Raw genomic sequence first — 15,878 nt, 5'->3', positions numbered from 1 at the left:
ACTCCACCGGAGAAACTGAGGCACCTCGTAGGCCTGTTTCTCATGAACGTTCTGAGCAGGTTTTGTGCTCTGGGGGCCGGCGGAGGCACCAGCTCTCCGGGGGGTCCCCTTCCCGTCCCTCCGCCGGCCTCACGGGGGACGGGTTACCTGATGAGGACACACTGGTTGTCGTGACGCTTCCACAGGCAGCGGTAGCACTCGTTGGCGACGGCGAAGACGTGGGGGGGCAGCTCCCCCAGGTGGCATTTGCTGTAGCGCTCCATGGTGGCACGCTCATACAGGCCAGCGATGGTCTTGTAGGGGTTCACAGAGGCAATGATGGAGCCGATGTAGGTCTGCAAGCACACGGGAGGGGGAGACAGAGGAACGCCAGGTTATACGGGGCGCTGGGGGGCCAGGGGGTGCGCGCTGGGGCAGAGACAGAAGAGTCTGGATGCGGCTCCGTGCTGGTCCACACTCGGAAGGGGAGGGCGGCCACAACTCCCCAAAGCCACCCGTCCTGGGCTTTCCCGGAAGCCACCTGAGGGTCCGTGAAGGGGAAAGACGGGGTTCCCCTCTGCACACGTTTCCTAGACGCCTCTGGGATAAAACCTTGGCATCCTGTACAGACAAAGGGAGCCATTTGAAAGAGGACTCACAGTGAAAGGCAAACCGGAGGCCCAAATCCCTGCTCCCCTGTCCCAGGCACAGAGGACTGTCCACTCCCATCTTCTTTCCCGTTGGGTGTCTATCAGGAAACAGCGGGGTTAAAGAACTAGAGAGACACCGAGGGGCTGGGGGAGAGGGGAATGGAGAGTTAACTGTTTAATGGGTGCAGAGTTTCTGTTTGAGATAGTAAGAAGATTCTAGAGACAGACAGAGGTTATAGTCACACAGCATTGCAAATGCATTTAAAGCACCGAATTGTTCCCTTAAAAACAGTCGACATGGGGGTGCCTGGGTGGCTCAGTCGGTTAAGTGTCCGATTTCAGCTCAGGTCACGATCTCACGGTTCATGGGTTCGAGCCCCGCGTCGGGCTCTGTGCTGACAGCTCGGAGCCTGGAGCCTGCTTCGGATTCTGTGTCTCCCTCTCTCTCTGCCCCTCCCCTGTTTGCGCTCTGTCTCTCTGTCTCTCTCTCAAAAATAAACATTAAAAAAAAATTTTTTTTTTAAAAAGACTTTTTTTTTTTTTAATTTTTTTTTTTTCAACGTTTATTTATTTTTGGGACAGAGAGAGACAGAGCATGAACGGGGGAGGGGCAGAGAGAGAGGGAGACACAGAATCGGAAACAGCCTCCAGGCTCTGAGCCATCAGCCCAGAGCCTGATGCGGGGCTCGAACTCACAGACCGCGAGATCGTGACCTGGCTGAAGTCGGACGCTTAACCGACTGCGCCACCCAGGCGCCCCAAAAGACTTTTTTTTTAAGTCAAAATGGCAAATTGTATGTCATGCATATTTAACCATACCTTTTTAAAATGTTTATTTAGAGAGAGAGAGAGAGCATACACATGCATGAGTTGGGGGTGCAGAGAGAGAGGGAGAGAGAGAATCCCAAGCAGGCTCCGTGCTGTCAGCACAGAGCCCGACGCGGAGCTCGATCACATGAACCGCGAGACCACGTCCTGGGCCAAAATCAAGGGTGGGTCACTTAACTGACCGAGCTACCCAGGGACCCCTTAACCGTAACTTTTAAAAACCAAGACCGTTTTGAAAATACTGGTGCTGAATAAGTGATCTGGGACTCAGATGCCGGACAATCTTAACCCTTCTGGAACAAAACCCAAGCTAGAAATGAATCAAGCTCTTCAGAGCAGCAAAGCCGAGGCCACGACCATTAAAATGTGAGGCCTGCTGCCTCCTTCACATGCACAAAACCATCCGCTTGTATTCCTGCCAGGAACGCTAATGGAGTGCGGTTATCGGGCTTCCCGGCACAGACACGGCTGAAGCAGCAGACAGAGGGGTAGAAGCAGACCCCAGTCACCACCACTACCTTTTACGGAGCACGGGCCCTGTGCCAAGTGCTTCGTGGAGCCTTCGGGGCTGCACGGGAGCCTCCAAAATTCCTGCGGTGAAGCCTTGACCCCTAACACCTCGGAAGGGGACCGTGCTTGAAGCGAAGGCCTCTAAAGAGATGATGAAACTGAAACGAAGCTGTTAGGGCAGGTCCTATCCAACGGGACTGGCATCCTTTCAGGAGGAAGGGTACATGCTCAAAGAAACACCAGATGTGTGTGCACAGACAAAGACCATGTGAGGACACAGAAGGCAGCTGTCTGCAAGCCGAGGAAGGAGCCCTCGGAAGAAGCCAACCCTGCCAACACCTTGACCTAGGACCTCCAGCCCCCAGAACGGTGAGAAGATCAGTGTCCGTTTAAGCTGCCCCCTCAGTGATACTTTGTTAGGACCTCCGGAGCTGACCACCACACGGGGCCCCTGTAACGCTCAGCAGAGCCTAAAGAGCTCCGCAGCATTACTACTCCCATTTTTCAGATGCGGAAACTGAGGCATGGGGAAACAATGGCACGTTCGCCTATGCAGTCAGTACGCGGTAGAAAGCAAACCAATTTGCAGAAACGTCTTATATCCCTTGGCAGGGCACGGCAGTGCAGCAAGGAAAGGAAAAGCAAGCGACGCTAGGCAGAAGGTGCGACCCTCCCGAGAGCGTCTGTACCACACGCGACGCTGCAGCATTTAGCGATCATCCACTTTCAGAGCGCCTGCCACGAGCACTCAGCTCGGTATCATATGCTCCGCGGAACTGTTTCCAAACGTAAGGAGGTTTCCAATATGTTTTGGGAACGTTTTGAACCAAAAAAGGTTAAAAAACATAAAAGAATTGTTACCGTATAACCAACTCCTAGATATAGACCCCAAAGAGTTAAAAACAGGCTCTCTGACAAATAATAGCATTTTTCGCACTTACCTAACAGTGGACACCACCCGAGTGCCAACGATCAGAAGGGCCGGTACACAAGAGATGGTACGTCCATACAACGGACTATTACTCAGCCACACAAAGGAATAAAGTACTGACACGTGTTACAATGGAGAACATCGCAAGTACCACACTAAGTTAAAGAAGTCAGACCTGAAAGTTCACGTATCCAGAAGAACAATGAACACGGAAAACATTACACCAAGCTGGAGAAGTCAGACCTGAAAGTTCACGTATCCAGAAGAGGTAAATCCATAAAGACAGACAATTGGTGGTAGTTACCATGGGCAGGGGGAGGAGGCCAGAAGTAGGGGGTGACTGCTTAGTGGGTCTAGGGTTTCGTTCAGGGTGATGAAGATATTTTAGAACTAGACAGGGAGGCTGGCTGTACGAAACACCACTGAATCGTATACTCCAAAGTGGTTCCTTTTCAGTTATGACCATTTCACCTCAATTAACAGAAGAAGACACAGCACATTAATGGGTAAATGTTCAGGTCTTTGGAAACCTCAACTCTCTAGAAAGCCCATCTTCCCCTGCCAGAGCACTGTGGGCAAGATTTGGCCATACAGACGGGACTGCTTTCTCCTCTGGGGAAGGAAAGTCTCATAAACATATTTTTTATGTTTATTTTGAGAGAGAGCGTGTGAGCATGCAAGCACGGGGTGGGGGGAGAGAGGGAAGAGACAGAAAGAGACAGAGAGAGAGAGAGAGAGAGAGAGAGAGAGAGAATCCCAAGCAGGCTCTGGACTATCAGTGCAGAGCCCGACTTGGGGCTCGAACTCACAAACCATGAGATCATGACCTGAGCCAAAACCAAGAGACGGTCAACTGAGTGAGCCACCCGGGTGCCCAAGCCTCCTACTTCTAAAGGACAACAGAGAACGACTTGGTTCTCTGGAGGAGGCCGTATGTCTTCCGTCAATGCTTTGACCACAGGCACTGGTGCCTCCCTTCATGTCAACTGTTTGCAGAGATAAAGCGGGCAGGCAGACGGTGTCGAGGCTCTGGGTGTCTTAGCCCCTTTGACTACGTTGTCTAAAATGTCAGAGCTGTTTCTACCTTTTGGTAGCAGAATGATTATTTTTAAGCATGTTTTTTAAAGTTCGTTTAATTACTTTCTACACCCAATGTGGGGCTCAAACTCATGACCCCCAGATCAAGAGTCACATGCTCTTCCGACTGAGCCAGCCAGGTGCCCTGACTACTCTGCTTCTGGAAATCTGGAAACTGTTCATTTTTCTGTGAGATACGTTCTTACTTTTTTCCTCTGTTGGCAGAAATCAAGACACTAACGGCTTCCCTCTTAAAACAGCTCAGCAGGCACACACTGCAATACTCTTTCTCAGTTACAAGTAAAATATAAAAGCCACACAGTATCAAACTGTGCATTAAATTAATATTAGGATATTAACCCGTTAACAACACACTTTTTAAAGAATGATCCGGGGGCGCCTGGGTGGCTCAGTCGGTTAAACGGCCGACTTCGGCTCAGGTCGTGATCTCACGGTCCGTGAGTTCGAGCCCCGCGTCGGGCTCTGTGCTGACAGCTCGGAGCCTGGAGCCTGTTTCAGATTCTGTGTCTCCCTCTCTCTGCCCCTTCCCCGTTCATGCCCTGTCTCTCTCTGTCTCAAAATCAATAAACGTTAAAAAAAAAAAAAAAAAAAAAAGAATGATACGCCCTGGGGCCCCTGACTGTTATTCTTGAGCTCAGGATTCTGAGTTCAAGCCCCATGGTGGGTGTAGAGCCTACTTAAAAACAAAAATAACACAAAAACAAATTGAAAAATGATATGCCCAGCCCACGTCTTGAAAATTTTGCACACCCTGCTCGTGTCTGAACGCTTGTTAGAAAATTTTAAGGTGAATCTTTTCTTTTTACGTTTATTTACTTTGAGAGAGCAGGGTGGGGGAGAAGAGAGAAAGGGGAGAGAGAGAATCCCTCGGTCAGCACAGAGCTTGACACGGGGCTCGAACTCACGAACTGTGTGTGAGATCGTGACCTGAGCCGAAATCAACAGTCGGAGGCTCAACTGACTGAGCCGCCCAGGCGTCCCTCCACGAGCCTTTCTTTAAGAAAGTATCGATTTACTCATTCAGGGTATCATAACCTTTTTACAAACGCTTTACTTTGAAAGTGATCCTCTTGGTCACAATCTCGTAGGCCCGCTGTCCCCTCCTGGTTGGGCCACCCCAATGGTCATGCAGTATCACTTAAGAGATCACTCATCCCGGAAGTGTGGATGACACGGTTTTTGTACAGGGGCAGGGAATCCAAGGGCATTAGAAGCTTGTTAGCGCAGATCAAGTTGGAACATTCCAAACGGTGTTAGGCCTGCTTTTTTTTTTTTTTTTAATTTTTTTAACGTTTATTTATTTTTGAGACAGAGAGAGACAGAGCATGAACAGGGGAGGGGCAGAGAGAGAGGGAGACACAGAATCGGAAACAGGCTCCAGGCTCTGAGCTGTCAGCACAGAGCCCGACGCGGGGCCTGAACTCACGGACCGTGAGATCATGACCTGAGCCGAAGTCCGACGCTTAACCGACCAAGCCACCCAGGCGCCTCTAGGCCTGCTTTGAAGTAACTCGCATTGCAGTCTATAAAGTGTTTCAGAACAGTGTGGTTGGTAGCTAGGACATCCCCATCCCCCAACCCGCAGCGATTCTAGAGGGGAAGGGAAACCAGGCACTCTGAACAAGCATTTGTGCAACAGAAAAGCGGTCTGCAGAACTGGCAAATACTCCATCGGTGGTCACGCACGGCGGACCCACTAACGCATCATGACATCCTCCCCACCGAGCACAATCACTGCCACACAGCTTGGCACACTTTTCCCGAAACAATATTGATCTCCGTGTCTGATTTTCACAGCAAGATGCGGAAATACGTCCCTCGTCTTTCAATCTAGCGAACTACCATCGAGAAAACTGGTCCTGGGGCACCTGGGTGGCTCGGCTGGTTAAGTGTCCAATTCTTGGTTTCAGCTCGGGTCGTGATCTCACGGTTCGTGGGTTCGAGCCTCGCATCGGGTTCCATGCTGGCAGCGTGGAGCCTGCTTGGGATTCTCATTCTCATTCTCTCTCTCTCTCTTTCTTTCTCTCTCTCTCTCTCTCTCTCTCTCTCCTCCCACCTCGCCCACTGCTTGCTCACTTCCTCAAAATAAATAAGTAAACTTTATCTAAAAAAAAAGAAAGAAAAAGAAAATGTGGTTCTTTATTACACCTTCTTGAGTAATTAGAAGTTCCACATAAATGTTACAAAAAATAGACTTTCATCCCTTTACACAAGAATGCCTGATTTTTTCCATGTTGATGGAATACTTCTGGAAGCCTATATAGCACGTGCCTTTGTGTTCCCAAATCCAGGTTAGTAAACCTAATTTACTCTTTTAAGGATTTTTGGCCTTTTTCCGTCTCTCAGCCTATGAAAACGATGCCCGCACCGAATGAGGCAGACACAATCTTACGTGTCTAACTAACCCCGCCCCGGATCGGAGCTCCCGACTACTTCTCCCACTGCGGCCTCTCGACCTTGCCACGCGCCCCACGGAGCACCAGTTGAGGGTGGCCCCAAATCTCAAGGGCGTCTCCTTCCGAAACTGCTGTTCCTCCGGTTCCTCCACGAGAGGAGCGGCTGAAGGCGCTAGGAGGGTCTGCGCTCTTTGCAGACAGATCGTTTTGCTGTACAGGCGACAGAAGCCACCAAGCCAGGCTTTTATTTTACTCTGCACGGCACACACCACGTACTGCGGGAAATGAGACACACATTCAAAACGAGGTGCATTTCGACCGCTGAAACCTTTCACCATCCAAGTAAGTGAGGAGCCCCTTGGCAGCTACGTGTCCTTAACTATGTGACAATGCTTCACACCCCAGGCACACATCTGTATCATTAAACCAGATGAAGAGCTGAATTCCTCTGTCCCCACAATGTTCAGGACGCTTCTTGATGGGCGCAGAGAGAGCACTTAAGGCTAAAATTGCTGCATCCGATTTCAAAAGATCAAGCATCTGTTGGCATATGGCTATATTCCAACAGGACTCTAAGAATGCAGGCACTCCTGTTGGGCCCCTTCCACTTTGTGGTTGAGGCTTCCAGCATATAAAACACATAATCTACGAGGAAGGGGAGAGGAGGGGAGGGGAGGGAGGGGAGAAAGAAAGAAAGAAAGAAAGAAAGAAAGAAAGAAAGAAAGAAAGAAAGAAAGAAAGAAAGAGAAAGAAAGAAAAAGAAAGAAAGAAAGAAAGAAAGAAAGAAAGAAAGAAAGAAAGAAAGAAAGAAAGAAAATCCCTACAGTTTAGACCATGTTAAATACTCTAAGCAAAGAGAGCTAAGCTACACACATTTATAACAGGTCTTGAATCTGTTCCAGATTTTCCTTAAACGCATGTTCTCCAAGCACTTTCTTGTTCTCTTTGCTGTACTCCTGAAGGAAGAATGGGTTTTCAAACTTTGCATTCTACAGAGCATATAAAAAATACTACCCAGGGGCGCCTGGGTGGCGCAGTCGGTTAAGCGTCCGACTTCAGCCAGGTCACGATCTCGCGGTCCGTGAGTTCGAGCCCCGCGTCAGGCTCTGGGCTGATGGCTCAGAGCCTGGAGCCTGTTTCCGATTCTGTGTCTCCCTCTCTCTCTGCCCCTCCCCCGTTCATGCTCTGTCTCTCTCTGTCCCAAAAATAAATAAACGTTGAAAAAAAAAATTAAAAAAAAAAATACTACCCAGTAGCTAAAAAGTGTCAGCAACCCAAGCATCCACCAATGGATGAATGGATAAGCAAACTGTGATACACACATACACTGGAGTATTAAACAGCCTTAAAAAGGAAGGAAATTTCTGACACACACAACATGGACGTTCCGCTAAGTGAAATAAATCCGTCACCAAAGGACGACTATCGTGGGATTCCACTGAAACGAGGTACCTAGGGTAGTCGACTTCATAGAAACAGAAAGGAGAGAGGCAGTTGCCGTGGGCTGACGAGTGGGGAATGTGGAAGTTAATGGGAACAGAGTTCCAGTTTTAGAAGTTGCAAGCATTCTAAAAGATTCAAAACAATGTGCACATACTTAACGCTACTGAAGTATACACTTTCAAATGGTCAGGATGACAAAGCTTATGTGTATTTGATCGCAACTAAACATCTTAAAAATTAAAAAGATACGAGAATTTTGGTGCTGATAGAATACGTTCATCTCTTTTTTATAGTATCAGGGAGCGATCTGAAAACAAGCACAGAATTAAGGGTAGTAACAAGAGGCATATGCGCCTTCCAATTTCAACCCAAGTTGAGAAAAATATTCTGGTGACAAATTACAGACCGTTTAGTAAGGGAGAGAATGAAAGGCACGCAGGTTTCCAGGGGCGACATAATCTGATTCGAGTTCAGATATTAATAACTACACAGGTTGTGGCTGAAAGTACATTCAACAGATGGGAATCCCACATACCAACATTGATAGCAAACAGCCAGACTGAATTTGAGCCTAAACGCAATAATCTAACAGGGCACCTGGCTGCTCAGTTGGTTAAGCATCGGACTCTTGATCTCAGCTCAGGTCTTATTCTCAGAGTCTTGAGTTCAAGACCTACCTTGGGCTCCACGCCGGGTGTGGAGACGACTTAAAACAAACCAACAAAAAATTCCATCTGAAATCTCTATTGCCCATCTCTCCCCATGTACTGTTTTGAAATCTCTTTACAAAAAACAAACAAACAAGGAAAGAATATGTAAAATGTGTCTGGTTGGTATAGACTGAGAACTCAATTTTTTTATTTTTTTTTAAGACGACAGGAAATCTTACTTCATTTAGAGTTCAAAATGCCTCCCTAATATAAGTGCCTCCATTTGGCATCAGGGGTGAATCAGGCTCTTCCAACATGAATGCACAAGTTTTATATTTCACCTTCTCACTAATGGCCTAAGTCACGTCTTAAAAGGCTTGTCAACAGATTTTAAATGACAATTAAGCCCACATGTTTCCAACACAACTTTATCTGACATTTCGTAATTGTGGGGCAAAGACAATCCTACCCACAGAGACACATCTTCGCAGCCCTCATCTACTCCAACGTAACCTCGAGATGTGGGCAGGCCAGAGGCCACTGTTCTGCTTCCTCTGACAGATGAGGGAAAGGTACGTGCTGCCCCTGTAGTCACAGAGCCAGCGGATGAAATCGAGGACAGGACCCCGGGTTCCTGGCATCCCACACTGTGGGCCTGCGGTGGCCCGCATCACCACTCACCCACGTCCGGACGGGAATTATCCCAGACTCTGTCCAGCTCATCACCCGTGACCAATGCCTCCACGTTTATATGCCCCACTTTCCATGAACCCTAGACCCTATCTCCTTCCTTCCCTTCCATCCCCCGCCCTGGCCTCATTTGCTTAGGTGTCACAAATGTCCCATTCCTCACTGATTTCCCACCGTGGTCTGGCATGTCCAATCCAAGCTCCAAGCTTGCCAGGTGAATTGCTGAACAGGACAAGTCTCCTGCTTAGAAAACCCTTCTTCACCAAATCCCACCATCTCTGGGGGTCACCCGCTGGGATATTTAAGAAGACAGTCTGAGCCGCTCCCAAAAGGTGAGAGAACAGCTTGAGTCCTAACGAATCATTCTCATGACAGTTGTGGAAGCTGGGGGCCCGGGGGGCGGGGGGAGGGCTCCAGCTACTTAGTGAGTTTTCACCGTTCGCACCCACGTTTGAACCTCCATAAAACAGAAGTACGAAACAACATGGGGACGACAGCAATAGTTCCTAACAGCTTATTGAAAGAAGGACGAGTCAGGTGGAATCTTAGAGGTCTATCAGCAAAAATAATTACCGCCCAAGACCTCTTATCTTTCCCCCACTTCCTTAAACATACCCCTCTGCCTGGGTAATTTTATCCCTAGAACAAAGGCTGCGTGGATAAGAGATTCATCAGTATTAGTAAAAACGGTGACCTGCAAGCGAAGGGGGTCAAAGAAGAGCCTGGCTGTAAATTAAGTGCCAAGTGAAGCAAAGGTCACACGTGGTAAGAAATTCTAAAAGCTGTGACACACACTGGTTACGTGTCGTAGCGTTTATCACTCTATAAAAAGGTATCGGCACTGCTCTACAAATGGCCACGACCACCCCCATGCGGTTTCAGACTGTGGACACATGAAACTCTCAAACATGAGGCAGGACCAGGACTACGACTGGTCTCCTCATACTGGATTCCAAATTCCACAAGAATAAATAGCTTGGTCATTTTCACAGCTTTTCAGAAACAGACCATTCTACTTTGAAGCACGGGACGCATTTTTCTAGTCACAAAAGTGCCACATAACTCCCCAAAGAATACATTTCCTTGCCCGTTTTAATAATCTGGAACGGCTGTCGCACATACTGCCTAAAAACGTTGGAAGAAACTCACTGCATCTCTTCAATCCAAAGTCCCCCAACTCAAGATTTTCGAAAGGCCATCAGGGTGTCCTGCCTGGCATCCCGTCTCCCCCCAAAAGGACCGGGGGTGACGAAGAAAACGAAAAGTGACCCAGGGGCCTCAGATGCTTTGAGATACGGAGGGATCCATGCTACCATTAAGAAGGCACTGTTCAAACACGGGAAACAAATGGTCTATGCGACAAAGTTTGGTCATCAGAACCCAGAAGTCCTTAGCCCGGAGCACTTTGCCCCAGAACACTGCTTAACCCCTCCGGGCCTACGCTTCTGGTCAGTCTAACCACATATCCTCTGATGACCCCCACCTGACTGCTATGTGAGAGTACTACATAAATCAGAGGTATTTATCGTTTTTGTTAATGAGGATAAAAACCACAACTTGCTTTTCCCCATGTGATCCTGAACGTAGCTGGATACGGAACAGATCATCTGAGATGCGTTAGAGAAATCGGCTAGTCAGGGCCCTGCCATACTCTGCTAAAGGGAAAACCGATTACGAGGTGGGGATCGTCAGGAGATTTATTTCCCATACACCCTTCTCCTCTTTCCTTCCCTTTTGGTCATCACAGCTCAATATGCCAATAATTGACTTCCTCAATCTTCACCTTCAATGCAGCTTCAGTTTTACATCACAGATCCACACACTCAGTGGCCCACTGGACATCTTCACTTGGATGACCCTTAGCTCCAACTCACATGGATGAGGCTAAGCTCCCCCCAGACACCCATTTCTTCTCAGTGCCATCTTGACAAATGCACCACAGTCAACCCAATGGTTAATCCACAAATCGAGGAGCCATCCTACAGAAATTCACTCTATCGGCCCCCCGCCCCCACCCTCTCAAACAATTGCATTCTTCCTCTCGGTATGCTTCATACTCAAACTCTCTCAGGACTGGTGTGGAACGCCATCGTTTCCCGTCGAGTTAGCTGGTCAACTTTCTCCTCCTAGACTGGATACGTCCCGCACTCATCCATCACCTCGCAGGTGGAGTGAGCTCCCCCAGAACTCCTGTTTAAAGTTGTCCCACGAGGCCTTCACAGATCTATTCAAACTCGTTCACGTATACACGGAGCCCTTCCTCACCTGTTCCCGACCATCTTGCCGGACAGCTGCCCGCCACAGTGATTTCAGCATCTTGGTTTCCCACAGTTGGACAAACGCACCCTGCTGGCTCACGTGTTTGGCACGTGGCAATCTTCTGCTAGAAATGAGCCACTCTCTCTCTCGGCCAAACTAGTGCCTCTCCCGGGCATCACTTTCCTCTGACCCTTTCCTTCTTTTCTCCTTTGGGTGCCCGGTCTTGATGTTCCAAAGTACTTTTATCACACGCACCGCACCCTGAGCAGTGGTCAATGGTGTGCCTGTGTCTGTCTTCACCAAGGAACCGTGAGGTCTTCGAGGGGCGGGATCTCTCATTTATCCAATCTTTCAAGAAGCAACTCCTGTGAACAAGAGTACTCTTGCGTCCTTGGAGGTTAGCGCTCAGCCCGGCCCACGGGTAGGGCGACATCAACGTAGCTATACTGGGGGCACGTGATTTGACCACAAATCAATTCGTGTTTTAACCATGTTGCAGCGCTCTAACTCCACTACCTTCTACGTAAAAATACAAAAAACAAAAAACAAACACAACTGCTTGCTGTCGTTATCCAATTAAACCATTGAAAACGTTTTTACACAATTAAAAACAAACTGTGAAGCATTCCAGTTAGTTGAAAACCAGATGGCAAGTTAGTCGGAAACTTCAGTCGATGCTGAAGTCAAGCTCTGAAATTCAGAAGCGACACTTCCATTTAATGGGAGTGACCTTCGGGCCAACATTCCCTCCTTGGTCAAAGGAATCTGACCTTCGAAAGAGAGGCAGGAAAGGAAGAGAAAACATCATAAAAACAACGTTCCTAACCCCCACCCTCATGTGCTGATACGGAAGTGGCCACTCAAGCGTACCAATGTTCGGCAAAGTTTAAAAAAATTTTTTTTTTTTTTCAACGTTTATTTATTTTTGGGATAGAGAGAGACAGAGCATCAACGGGGGAGGGGCAGAGAGAGAGGGAGACACAGAATCGGAAACAGGCTCCAGGCTCCGAGCCATCAGCCCAGAGCCTGACGCGGGGCTCGAACTCCCAGACCGCGAGATCGTGACCTGGCTGAAGTCGGACGCTTAACCGACTGCGCCACCCAGGCGCCCCAAATGTTCGGCAAAGTTTAAAAATACATACAGTCAAGGCAGATGGGTGATCATCATTTTCTGGCAATATCGGTTTTGATTTCATGTGAAAAAACGCCTCCGACAAACCACACTGGGTTCAGCCGTTCCTGGTATGAGGGAGGACTGACCATCCGGTTTTAAGGCCATCCCTGCGTCCCTGAGAGGTACGTGGGTACGTGACACTGGCTTTGGAAAGGGTCAGAAATGAATCCCCCCCCCCAGCCCCACCCCACCCCAAAAAGACTACTTTGGGGAAACTCAATGCAAGGAAACGAAGCGCGGACTTGGATTTCCAACCCCATCCCACGCCCAGTCCCACCAGTACAGACGGCCCGGGGCTTCCCCACAGGTGAACGCCCTCCACCTGCCGGCTGCAGTCACCAAGTCCCCAGCCGGCTACTGACCGTGAACACGCTGCGCTGGGCGCGAAGAAGCCGGCTTCCGAGCTCACTCGGGAACATGGTCAGGCCACACTTACCGACTCGGTCTGGAACGGCACCCAGCAGAGGGGAGGTATTTCTGAAACCCCCCAAAACACGTTAGCTTTTGTGCCTACAAACAATCTTTTGTGCCTACAGAAGCGTTCATCTTTGGGCCCGGCCCCAGCTTCTCCAAACGGGCTCGTCTGATCCTGATGTCTGTGCTGTGGGTTCGGCAAGCCCAACGAGGGGACAGGCGGGCTGGGTGTCCCCCCCCCCCCCCTTCCTCTGGAGCCATCCCCGAGGCCATAATTGCAGAGGAGCCCTGCCCTTCCCTGCGGCTCCCTCCCTGATGTGGTTTTGAGCCATTCCTTAGAGGCTGGCCGAGGAGCCTCCCCCGTGCAATTGACCCAGAGCGCGACAAACCCTGGCGCGTCCTTTGCTTCTCTTCCGTGTGGCTGCAGACCAACCTGCCGCACCACGGAGCCCGCCTGGCAGACCCCGGGCTGACGTGCAACACGACAGAAAAACCTCATCTGCCCTTGTCGACACCGTGTTTAGACGCTGGGTACGTGACAATCCGAAACGAGCCAGGCTCCAGAGGACACGCTAAGACAGGTGTCCGAAACCAACCGGTCCTCTCCGCACGCTCCTCCCCTGGAGGGGCTGCCGGGACCCTCAGCGCCAAGTTCTCACGGCCACGGGGGCTTCACGAGGCTGGGAGTCATTAAGACGCACCCCTCCTCCCCCACACTTCTAGCTCCTTCTTCTCTGGCTCCCGACCCGCCCCGCCCCGCCCCGGGCGAGACCCCCTCCGTCTCTTTGTCCCCGCGTATTCGCGACACTCTCTCTGCCAACCTGCCCTCCCTGGCCCATATCACAGCACTTCGCGATCAACGTGTCTGAGTTCTTCCTTGGGGAAACCCCCTCTTCAAAACCCTTTGGCAAAGACGGGGTGGTCTGGGTGTCACCAAGCCCAGATGCTCTGACGGACTGTCAGCCGATCAAGGCCTCTCAACCTCGGGAGGACCGACATCTCAGGCCAGAGGACACTTCGTGGTGGGATGTCAGCAGCACCCCTGACCTCTACCTGCTAGATACCGTTACATCCTCTGCCTTCGCTATGCAGCCAGAGATGCCCTCCAGATTGTGCCGAATGTCCCCTGGGGGCAGGTCTCCCAGCTGAGGCTCACTGCTTTAAGGGTATTCTGACCCCGGCCTGCCCCTCCCACCTGACTGCTCGACGGTCCCCAGCACACCGGCTTCCATGAGCAAAGGTACTTGTCCCGACTGAGGCCACCGCACTGAATTCACTCTCGTCTCTCCATCTGCACGTGTGGCGCCCTCGAGCCTTTCCTTCTGACCCACTCTTATCCCTGCCTCTGAAGTGTCATTCCTGTCACCTCCTCTCGCCCTATAGGGCGTCTCACGACCAGTTCAGGCTTTCTCACCCACCTGCAGGTTACCTCTCCCTACCTCTTCTTTGTCCCATAAACACATGCTCCTCTCTCCTCTGTCTTTCGGAACTTACAAGTGCGGGTATCTGCCCTCACCCGGTCTCATGATCTCTGGACAGATCGCCCCCTAGAGCCTCCAGAAAGGATCACTGACCTTCCCACACCTGGGTTTTAGGCTGGCAAGACCCCAGCCGGACGACTGACCTACAGAACCATAGGACAGCACCTGCTGTTTTAATGATGGCAATTTTTTATGCCAGCAATAGAGAACAGGTACAGCACCCGTGGCACAAGTCATTTTTTTTTCCTCTTAAAGACACAGCCAGGCATCACTCAGAGCTGGGAGAAAAGGCAGGAAAGCGGTGGTTTTTCTGGCAGGTGGTGGTTTTGTTTTGATGGGGCAGAGCCTGGCTTGGGTGGTCTCCACCCCAAACAGCTTCAGCGATAAGAAAATCAAGGCGGCTGCTTCATGATAATACAATGATCCAAGTCTCACAAGGCAGGCGCAGGAGGGCAGTATTAACTGAAATGACCTGCAAGTTGACGTACAAAAATCCTGTGTTTTTCCCTCGGAGCAAAGGACAAAGGGGCGCCTGGGTGGCTCAGCTGGTCAGGCGTCTCAGTCTTGGTTTTGGCTCACGTCACGACTTCGTGGTTTGTGAGTTTGAGCCCCACGTCGGGCTCCGGGCTGACAGTGTGGAACCCGCTTTGGATTCTCTCTCTCCCTCTCTCCCTCTACCCCTCCCTTACGCTCTCTCGCTCTCTCAAGATAAATAAATAAGCTTAAAAAAAAAAAGGCGGGGGGGGGGAGGAAAAGTTGTTCATTGTAGGGAATAAAGCCAATATCCTATTCATAGGCTTTAGTGGGCAATTCAGCTATCAGGTTTAATATCCTCATCATCATGAAAAGAGGGGGAGGAAAACTTAAAAAAAATTTTTTTTAATGTTTAATTTTGAGAGAGAGAGAGAGAGCCAGAGTGCAAGCTGGGGAGGGGCAGAGAGAGAGGGAGACACAGAATCGGAAGCAGGTTCCAGGCTCTGAGCCGTCAGCACGGAGCCTGATGTGGGGCTCGAACCCACGAGCTGTGAGATCGTGACCCGAGCCGAAGTCGGACGCTTAACCGACTGAGCCACCCAGGCGCCCCTAGGAAAACTTTTTTAAAGACTCTGCCTTTTAAACCCCTTTGGTAGTTTTTTTCCCCCTTCCAATTGGATTTTTCCTGACTATTGAACGTAGAGTAAGACCTCGTATCTAAAGACAGAAGGGTTTGAGTCCCGAAATACCTACAAGACGCACACACCGATAAAGAACTTTTAAATCTAGCCTCACACTTTCTCATCAACTAGAATGTTATTTCTAATACGTCTGGCGTTTATTTTGCAAACATTGATTACACAGCTACCAGGTTCCTGCAATGTCCTTGGCTCAAGAAAGA

The 15,878-nt window shown here is 49.9% G+C and overlaps 1 protein-coding gene across 5 annotated transcripts in view; it reads right to left on the bottom strand.

Annotated features, from left to right (window-relative positions):
• MYO10 (myosin X) overlaps positions 1–15,878 on the bottom strand; it is a 230,219-nt gene that overhangs the window by 114,087 nt on the left and 100,254 nt on the right. For all 5 annotated transcript variants that reach the window (XM_045441547.1, XM_045441556.1, XM_045441574.1 and 2 more), the window contains one exon: positions 148–335. In XM_045441547.1, the coding sequence (XP_045297503.1) occupies positions 148–335 (188 nt within the window). The remainder of the gene's footprint in view (positions 1–147; positions 336–15,878) is intronic.

Source organism: Leopardus geoffroyi, chromosome A1 (assembly GCF_018350155.1).
Source record: "Leopardus geoffroyi isolate Oge1 chromosome A1, O.geoffroyi_Oge1_pat1.0, whole genome shotgun sequence".
NCBI lineage: Eukaryota > Metazoa > Chordata > Mammalia > Carnivora > Felidae > Leopardus > Leopardus geoffroyi.
The sequence above is the reverse complement of the archived record's forward strand: the minus strand, read 5'-3'. Positions and strand labels throughout refer to the sequence as shown.